Source organism: Dermacentor silvarum, unplaced genomic scaffold (genome assembly GCF_013339745.2).
Source record: "Dermacentor silvarum isolate Dsil-2018 unplaced genomic scaffold, BIME_Dsil_1.4 Seq539, whole genome shotgun sequence".
In the NCBI taxonomy this organism is placed as follows: domain Eukaryota; kingdom Metazoa; phylum Arthropoda; class Arachnida; order Ixodida; family Ixodidae; genus Dermacentor; species Dermacentor silvarum.
The window spans coordinates 1-9,347 of NW_023606396.1; the positions used below are offsets into that span (position 1 = coordinate 1).

General features: G+C 49.0%; 2 protein-coding genes across 3 annotated transcripts; one reads left to right on the plus strand and one right to left on the minus strand.

Moving 5' to 3' along the window:
- The first annotated feature begins 2,640 nt into the window (after positions 1–2,640).
- LOC119435220 (14-3-3 protein zeta/delta) lies at positions 2,641–3,710 on the plus strand. Of its 2 annotated transcripts, none has more exons than XM_037702139.2 (2): positions 2,641–2,772; positions 3,032–3,710. In XM_037702139.2, exon 2 carries the CDS (start codon positions 3,060–3,062, stop codon positions 3,693–3,695), a length of 636 nt encoding a protein of 211 aa, XP_037558067.1. In that variant the 5' UTR covers positions 2,641–2,772; positions 3,032–3,059; the 3' UTR covers positions 3,696–3,710. The 2 variants fall into 2 exon arrangements, with proteins under 2 accessions (XP_037558067.1, XP_037558066.1); XM_037702138.2 differs by having other exon boundaries at positions 2,723–2,881.
- A 397-nt stretch (positions 3,711–4,107) lies between these two features.
- LOC125941885 (uncharacterized) lies at positions 4,108–8,804 on the minus strand. Its single transcript, XM_049659749.1, has 2 exons — positions 7,505–8,804; positions 4,108–7,017 (listed from the first exon to the last, which is right to left on the minus strand). Exon 2 carries the CDS (start codon positions 5,543–5,545, stop codon positions 4,610–4,612), a length of 936 nt encoding a protein of 311 aa, XP_049515706.1. The 5' UTR covers positions 5,546–7,017; positions 7,505–8,804; the 3' UTR covers positions 4,108–4,609.
- Between the last annotated feature and the right edge of the window lie 543 nt (positions 8,805–9,347).

Sequence of the window (9,347 nt, forward strand, 5' to 3'; positions counted from 1 at the left end):
GGTATTCTTCAAGGTAGCAAGTTTCTGTCATTACACAGTACGTTATGAAGCGTTTATTATGTTTACTTGGGCATGGTTGATGTTTTGAAATACTCGAAAAGTATTCGAAACATATTAGCATTTACGACTAGTGATTATTCAATTCGAAGACCGAATCGAATAGTACACTAGTCGATTTGTTGTTCGAAAGTTTCGAATATGTCACCTCACGTAGCAGTATTGATGCCCATGCACCACTGAAACAGCCCAGTGTGGTCCACTGTTAAAAGGAATGCACGAGTGTAGAGCGTGCGCAAATATTTCGCTCTGGCGATTGTACGATTTTGTGAGATTGCAACAGGTGATGTGGTTGGTGCCAGGAGCCTAACAATAACAGGAGCCTGGGCATGCTTATATGCATTCATCGAGGACCACGCACCAACACACGAGGAACATTTGAAGAATAAATTAGCACCGTGTTCATTTGGGTTGATTGGTACATCTTGCCATACCGCAAATTTTTTTAACAATGTGACACATGGCAAAAGCCAGAGTGCTGACTTACAACTGAATGGTTTATGTTCGAAAGGGGTATATATATATATGCGTGAGGAGGGTTAAACTAAAAGTTCATTTCTTTTGTCGAAAAAGAGAGGGAACGTGAGCTGACGCATGCGTCCACGTGTGTCAGGATTCTAAAAGCTTCAAAAAATTTCTCCCAAATGCTGTTCACGGTATCTTTAAAGCTACTATGCATTTGTAAAAAAGGCGGGGTACAACTGCACTTCTCACAATGGGTAGCAAGATGACTGTGCTCCTCGGGGTACCTTTAATTGAAGCCGCACATCCACGCACGCGGTCTTTGATACCCGTTTGTCCGATGTAACAACGATCGCATGCGAATAGAATTGCATGCACAACCTGCATGCAGCACTCGACAACCCGATGTGCATGTTTATTAGAACAAGGCTGTTTTACATTTTGCTCTTAAATAACTCGCTTCCACAATCTACGAAGTTTGTTAGGGGTGCTAAAGATTGCCTGAACTCCGGCCTTAGCCGCGACTTTCATAATGTTGTGGGACATGCGGTGCCTGCATATGCTACTTTAGAAAATAAAGCGTTTGGTTGTAAGTTGACGCTCCGTCCGGTGCCTCCGTCTATCATCCTGTGTCGAGCTGTTAAACAAATCTGCTGTGTGACAAGAAGAATAAATGTTTGTCAGTTACCAGCACTGCCAGCGTTCGTCTCTTCTTCGATCGTTTGTTAGTGCTTGGGCCTCAAGATAAACCTTTCTACACAACTGGACTACCAGCTGATGACAGCCGCACATTACGGTGCTACCTTTAACACTTTAACAGTGGACCGCACTCTACATACATATATTGCAGACGTGCGAAATCCCAGGATACACATTGCTGCGAACACACTCTACACTTCCCGATCCTATCATCGTATTTTTGTTTCCTGAATGCATATGGGCTGTGTGGGAGCAGCCACTGTACAAGTATAATTAGTCACTCTTCACAATTACTGATTACAATTAGGGCCGCCGAGTTTCAAATATTGTCCCTAGCAGGATGTCGCACCCAAACTGACCAAACGTGTGTCGTGCAAATGATTAAGCGTTACAAGAGCACAAAACAAAAACAGAAAAAAAAAAAAACGCTGGTGCGCGTGTAGTTAATGGTAATTAGTCATCGAGTAATAACGCTGCTCACCGAAAAAAGAAATAAACCGGAGCTTGTTCCTCCAGTAGCGCGCACAGCAGGGCTTATAATAGCGCTGCACGTATCTTTCTGACAAGGTTGATACCAGTTTCGGCAAGAATATGTGGCCAAATGCGGGTCGTACTTCACTGCTGTTTACACCGCTGGAATGAAAACATGACTGGCCTGTCCTCTACGGTTTCATCACGAGTAAATAATGGGATGATTAATGGGGGGTCTTATACGCGTCGTACTTCACTCCAGAGGACGGAACTTGCACAGCTTTCGAAAGGTGCAAGAGAAAGCTGCAGTGTTTTATGCGAGTTGCGACGAACTCATGGCAGAGACAAGGCTTACCTCTTGGATGAGATCCCGCTTGTGGTCTAATCCTTTCTTCTTTGTCCGAGTAAGAGAAACTATAAATGGATAGCATGAGAAGTATGACGCATTAGCACGTACTACAAAGGAAAGAAAAAGCGCAAAGAGCCTGAAATACCTTGACGATTTCGCTTCGAGCGCGGCATACTGGTACGACGTCAACAGAAACCACGTGCTCGCAGCCGCAGTAGCAGGTGCAATATCATCGCATGGACCGCTGCGCTGGTTGCGCCCTGAGCGGCATTTCCAAGCTTCACAACCAATATTCTCATAAAACACTAATTCAAATACATATGCCCGTATACACAACGTAATTTATTTGAGAGTTCAGAAATGTTATTTATTTAATGAATATATATCTGCTCGGTTAACAAAGTGTGCGCAGCGGAAGTACGAGTTGCAACATAGTTTTTGTTTAAACGACTCGTTGGCGTTGCCTAAAAGTGACTTAAAATAAAACGTGCACTTTATGGCATCAAGAAGTTTTTGACATTAGCGCGAATAGTAGTGTGTTTTCAGTCCGAAACTTGAGAAACGCGGCTCGGCAGATTCGAAACTCAGCGGCGTGGGAGCGGCGTTCCGCTCGGTTCCCTGGCAACGCGTGACGTCAAGGCACCGTGGCATCAGAAACGCGTCCCCGTGGCTGATAGAAGGAATCTTCCTCGACCGCTTAGCGCCTGGGGAAGTGCGAAACCATCCGCCAGTGGGTAAAGATTGCTCGGTTTCTATCGTCGTAGTGGTAGCGTTGCCACGGCGCTCGGCTAGCGGCAGAAGGGTCCAGCGCTCTCGCTCGCGGTGTTTTAGAGGCGTGCTTCGGTAAGTACTGCGAGTTCGAGCGCCGGATACAGCAGCGTGCCGCAGCGGCGGGAGCGAGCCCGGCCGCCATTTTGACGGAGGCCGAGCAGCGTGCGCGCTTCGCTCCACTGACGGGTGTTCCCCTTCGGGCCGCGGCCGCTTGCCTTGCAGCTAAAACACCCAACCCACCGGCACAGCAATGGATAAGGACGAGTTGGTTCAGCGGGCCAAGCTTGCGGAGCAGGCCGAGCGGTACGACGACATGGCGGCCGCCATGAAGCAGGTCACAGAAACGGGCGTGGAGCTCAGCAACGAGGAGCGCAACCTGCTCTCTGTCGCCTACAAAAACGTCGTCGGTGCCCGGCGGAGCTCGTGGCGGGTCATCTCGAGCATAGAGCAGAAGACCGAAGGTTCGGAGCGCAAGCAGCAGATGGCCCGGGAGTACCGGGAGAAAGTGGAGAAGGAGCTACGTGAGATCTGCTACGACGTGCTGGTGAGTAGCACTGCCTCTTCTGCCGCTTCATGGCCGCCGTCGAAGGGGGAGGGCGGGCGCGTTAGGCCTAGCGCCTCCGCGTTCGCCGGTGCTGCTGCAGTGTTCGCTGTGTCGCGCCGTGTTTTTTGCTCGTCCGCGGCCGCACCGAGGGCTGGGCGTGCCCCGGTCGCAGTGTTTTTGCGCTGCGCGTGTACGATTGCGCGGCGCGTATTGCGACGGCCGCCGGCTCGCCTCGCCAGCGCCCGGCGTAGCCATTTCGGGAGAGCGTTTCGGGCGGGGAAAAATAGTCCGGCGCTGAGCCGGCGTCGGCCAGGTGTGCGTTTCCGTCTGGGCGCTGGTTAAGCGGCGGCAGTGCACGGTGCCTTCCCACGCCTTGTCGGGTGTTTGCACGGCTCGAAAGAACGGAAGTTTTGCGCGCGTCACGTAGCGGTGTCCACTTCGAATAGTGCAAAATGCGTGTGTATGCGGAGGGGTCATCGGATGAAGGCGTGACACTCCCGGTAGTCTGCAGCACGCCGCCCCCCCTCCCTTGTTTTTGGTTTCTTTTGTTTGGCGCTATCGTCTGCTGGCTCCCTGCATGCCGCGCGATGAGTCATGGCTAAACGTGAACCAGATCGCGCGGCTAGTCACCCTCCCACGTCTTCCGAACGTCATCGTCGTCTTGCCGAGGGTCCGCGTCGGGGCGACTTTTATTTTTCACCTTCCGCACGGCGCCGCTTTTGCTAACACGCGCGACACATATATTGCGCTGCTGGGGCGCGCGCGGCTTTTTTTTTTTTTTTTTTTTTTCTTCCATTTCCTCGTGCGAAGAAAAACTTGGCGCCCTGCTTTCCGCGTTCTTGCGTGCGCCTTCTGGACCATGCGGGGGTTACCGCCTCGTGGCGTTCCTACCTCTCGGTTCCAACAGTGCAGTGCGTGGGCGACGGCTCTTCTTCCGCAGGCCTCACTCCCTCCTCCCCCTACGCTTCTTCCGCGAGGGGGGTGAGAGAATCGGCGGAATCGCGGGCGGCCGTTTCGACTTCTCCGCGGACAGGGTGCTTCGAACTCGTCTCCATACACACACCTCCCCCGCCGACTTCTTGTGATCCGAAGTGCGGCAGCGCCGTCGTCACTTTTTTCGGGGAGCGATTGACGCGTTGTCTGCGTTCTTGTCTCCTCCTCTTTTTTTCACCCCGTGCAGCCGCAGCAGCAGCCAGCCAGTTTCTCCCATATTTCTTCCCTTCTCGGAGCCTTCGATCGGCCGGACGGCGGAGCAGCTATTCTCCCGCACCGACGTCGCGGCGATGCCTTTTTTCGCCCACCGGCGTCCGTCGCTCGGTGTCGTTTGTGTGCGCATACCGCCCGCAGGTGTTTGAGAGAAGCGTCGGCGTTCCGCCTCTTTCGCGTTGTCCGCGGAGCGATCTGTAGGTTCCGTTGTCGAAGCAACGCAGTCTTTTTGAACGGCCTTGCCGTTTCCGGTGCGAGGGCGGTGCCGCACCTAGCGCTTCCTTTCGCGAGCCACTCGACGTCGCCCCTGCCTCACGCACGTGGCCGACGGCTCGCATTCTTTGCAGCAGACGCCGAACCTCTCGTGTCGGTTCACCGATCGCGTGGGGGGTGCCGCGGGCCGACGTAGGTCGCGAATGTGACTCAGGCGCCCCGTTTACGCATCGCGTGCTATCATCGTAAGTGGCGCTCGCTAGCTTATCTCGCGGGATGGGGGGGGGTGATGACTTTCGTGCCGAGCGATCTTTTGGGTGGGGACAGGAAACTCGATTGACGCCCTTCCCTTCATCCGCACCAGGGCGCTTTGACGCGCGCCCTGCCGCTCTTCTCCAAACACGTGCGCTGTCAGCTGCATCCCCGGGGGCAAAAAGTCGGCGGAACACCGCGGATGTTTTGCTTCCGATTGACTCGCTCGGGATCGCAATCGGCCACATCTGGCGGGTCGAGCTTTGGCAACCGCCTGGCTCGCGCAGCTGTTTCTGTGGTACTGGGCCAAGTGCAGGCGTCGCGCATTGCTTTCGAAGGGAGCGGGCGGCCCTGGTGATATCGTTGTCTGTATGCACGTGGAGGGAGGTGATAATCGTCGTCGGGCAACGCGTTTTTTCCTGGCAGTGCGTCCGTTTGCCAGTGTAGTGCGGCAGGTCCACTGCAAGGCCAGCAAACTCGTGTCGGTGGCTCCTGTATTCTTGGAAATTTCCTAATCCCATCACGTCCTCGACTGCGTTCACCCGTTCTGTCACTCCCAGTGGACCACGTATCTGCTCGATACGTGACCTGGCAAACGCTTTCTCGCGATCTCATCGGCTACACCAGTGCTCAAATCCACATCATTACCATCCTTTCTCTCTTTAGGCCTTATTTTGCATCTCATTACATTTTTATCCAGCCTCGCACCTTAGCAATTCTAGAAAGCACCGATTATCTCGAGGATATCGGTTAGCTGTCGTGCGCCATACCACTGCATAGATTTTATGTTGGATTCCAGTCCCAAGCTGAAGGTCTCGCTCGTAGCCAGCTTAAAGCAGGCTCGATGTTGTGGGTAGTCTGGACACCCAATCGTTCCTTTCAAATCCTAGTGCAACACAAGTTGACTTTCACTGCGATGCCCATCCCTATTGCCTGTGCTCCACTAGACTACACTTCTCAAGAATTGCTGTTGATTGGCAACGAAGTGCAGTTGCCAGTTTTGTAGGTGGGCAGCGCTTCCATCCACTTCAGTCGAGTTCAGGAACCTTTTTTGAATATGGGAGCATAAGTTGCAGCTTGGCAAGCTAATGTAGACGTATCGCATCACTCAAGAGACTGCTTTGTCGCTACATTGCAATAGTAAACCATAGAAGTTGTCCCCTTGCACAAACTGGTTCCTGTACATACGCAAGCATGTTTTGTGGTATCTAGTTAGTGTAGCCATGAAAGGGATGGTGGAATTCATTCAGGGCAATGTTTACTGCTTGCGTTTTGTTTTCGCCCTATTTTCTAACGTCTTGAGGTTGACAGCCAGGGTGGCGTCTGGGTACAGACATGTGCTTGTCACAATTCTACTGGCGAAGTCTGCAATGCACTCTTGAGTTGAAATGACTCTTCTGCAGAAAAATGCTAGTTTCAAATATGAAAGGTGCAGTAAGGAGCTTCTGCTTCCAGAGATTCACATTCCTTCTTGCTAAGTTCCGGGAAAATGAACCAAACCATGAGGGTTGTGAACATCTTGCAGGGAAATGGACTAAAGATAATGCGTGGTATTCTTTGGCAGTGCATGCCTTCATCCTCCGCAATATAATAGTGGGTGGCATGTCAATCCGTGTACTGAAGGTTGCACTTGTTTGGATGCGTCATGCACTGGCCAGTTCCTTGCAGCACAAAACCTCGGGCTGTGTTTTCTTGTGAAAGCCTATATGAAAGGCAGGACTGCAGACACCTGACAAAAAGCAGCTCTCAGTTTACCTTTGTGGAAGCACCGGGAAAATCTAATGGAACGTGAAATTGTGCAGGCAATGCATTCAATAGGCACTAAAAAGAAACAGTAAATCAGTTTACACCGTTAAAGCATTTTTTGAAAAGCCTCTTATTATTGTGATAAGGCAATTACTAGAAAAGAAAGTGAAGGCTAGACAGCCATGTAATTATGCACTGAAACTCCAGCGCAGCGGACGTCATGAAGGCCTATGTGCTTTCTTTAACCCTTTAAGGACGAGACATATAAATACCAAGAAATGTTTATTTTCTATCGAAATGCGCAAAACACATCAAGAATAAGCATACTCAACAAAAAGAAATAATATTGTGGCAATTTTCTCAGCAGTAGGGGGAAAACCTAGGCAGGGAACTGGAAGATGATTCCCCCCCAAGCCACCTAAGGCTTCGTTTTCGATTTGTATAGACAGCTCTCATCATATGTGAGCCATAGGTGTACATTTCGTTTGGCTTACATCACATGCGTGACACCACTGCAGCTGAATATCTTGCATCGGCCTGTCTCCTGCGACCTTGTTTTCAAAAGACACTGAGTCGCGTGCAAAACGTATTCTTCCTAGTCCAATGTGCCTGCTCTAAAGCAACAAATTACGCTCGTTGCCTGTCATTCAGTATTGGCCGAAGAGATGTGAAATTTGGCAAGAAAAATTTATGGTATGTTGCCTGTAGGCAACACTCGTCAATAAAGGGTTAACTAGGCCTGTTTGTGTGCAGTAAACGTTCATGCTTGTCTTCAGCTCATTTGAAGTACGATGTGGTTAGTCTGTACAGATAAAGATTGCCTGGGTGTGCCGAGCACTTGCAGTCAAAAATGATTACACCTGGGTAAGTAGATGCTGGAATTTCAAGGCAGTGTTGCCTTGAAACGTTAAGAAACACTAAAGAAAAATCACTTCAGCTTCATTAGTAAAATGCCCATCCACACTACCAAAAGTGCCACTCTCCATAAAGGGTGACAAGCCCGAAAGGATGCGGATACGAAAGGCGGGGGGCGACACTCATGTGGCATTCACATTAGCAAGCTTCTTTACACTCCACATTACGAAGCATGCTTTATTAAAGGGATCCTGAAACAATGCTTTTTTTGGACAAACATTCCGAGTCATCGGAGTAGGTCCTTCTGATCGACTCATTCAAGTGCTCCATGTAAAGCATGTCTAATTTATCATACGGTTTTTAAAATATGCAAGTTCTTGCACCAGCTCGCTTTGACCTTGTGGATTCTGACTGCATTTGCTCAGGCAGAGTTAATCTTGTCAGACATACTAAATTGTATTCTTAAGGAGCCGAAGACTGAACTTTGCAAGTTGTAGCTGGAATGGAAGGGAAATTCGTGACCAGACACTGATGTACCAATGCTGCTGTTCTGGTGTAAAGACACTGATCTCAATTTTCTCTTCTAATAACCTATTATTGAACTACTGAAGACTGAATTTAGAAATAACACTGCTGAATTAGCGAAGACTGTTTTGAAATACTACTTAGCCCGTGTAAACTGGTTTTGTTTTTTAGTGCCCTTATTATGGGGGGGCCCCACCGATACTATCTGTTATCCTTCGCATTGATTAGGCCAATCTCTTTACCGAGTGCAGTGGGTGATGCGCTGACACTCAGTGAACTGAGAAGTGTTATCAGTGCAGAAAAAGATAAACGGCAGCAGGCCTATCAACATGCAACTGCCCTTGTGATGTTGCACTCTTGCATGTTTTCTGCTCGGTCTTTTCTTTTTAATATCAGTAAACAACCATTGGTTGTGCTGTGTGTGTTTCAGTACATGTTCGTAGGCCTGCCGATGCTGCTGATTATCTTTTTCTACACCGATTACACTAATATATTCAGAGTGTCAGTGCATCTTCCATTGCACTCAGTAGAGCCTAATCTGTGTAGAGGATAGTATCAGCAGGCCCATTACAGTGGCACTAAAAACCCAAAACCACTTTACACGGATTGTCTTTCTAAACGCAGTCTTCACTAATTCAGGAGTAATAGGTTATTAAAAAAGAAAATGGAGATCAGCTTTATTGAAACAGCCAAGCTTTATTGAAACAGCCATTAGTTCTGCTGTGTCCATTCCTCCCAGTTGCCTTTCTCACATTTGCACACAACCTTGTTAAAACAAACCACTTTATTGTTGGTTTGATGTGTACTTGGATTGTTGCATCCAAGAGTAAACTACTCATCAGGGACTGTAAAGAAGTCATTTGTTGATTCTATGGCATGTGAATAGTAATTAATGAGACTGAATCAGACCAATGAGAAAACCAAAAGTGGATCTGGTATAAAATATTTTTAAAAGTATTTGATTAAACAGCCTCCATAACATAAAAAAAGCTCATGTAGCATTCACATTAGCAACCTTCCGTACACTCCACATTACAAATCATGCTTTATTAAAGGGATCCTGAAACAAGTGACTTTTTTGTACAAACTCTCCGAGTCGTTGGGGTAGGTCCTTCTGATCATTCAGTGACGCATTTAAGCGCTCTGTGTAAAGCATGTAATTTATCATACAGTTTTAAAAATGTACATCACTACCAA

Bases quoted from the DNA above. Each gene is read 5' to 3' on its own strand.
- LOC119435220 (XM_037702139.2), top strand. From the start codon at position 3,060: ATGGATAAGGACGAGTTGGTTCAGCGGGCCAAGCTTGCGGAGCAGGCC.
- LOC125941885 (XM_049659749.1), bottom strand. From the start codon at position 5,545: ATGGGATTAGGAAATTTCCAAGAATACAGGAGCCACCGACACGAGTTT.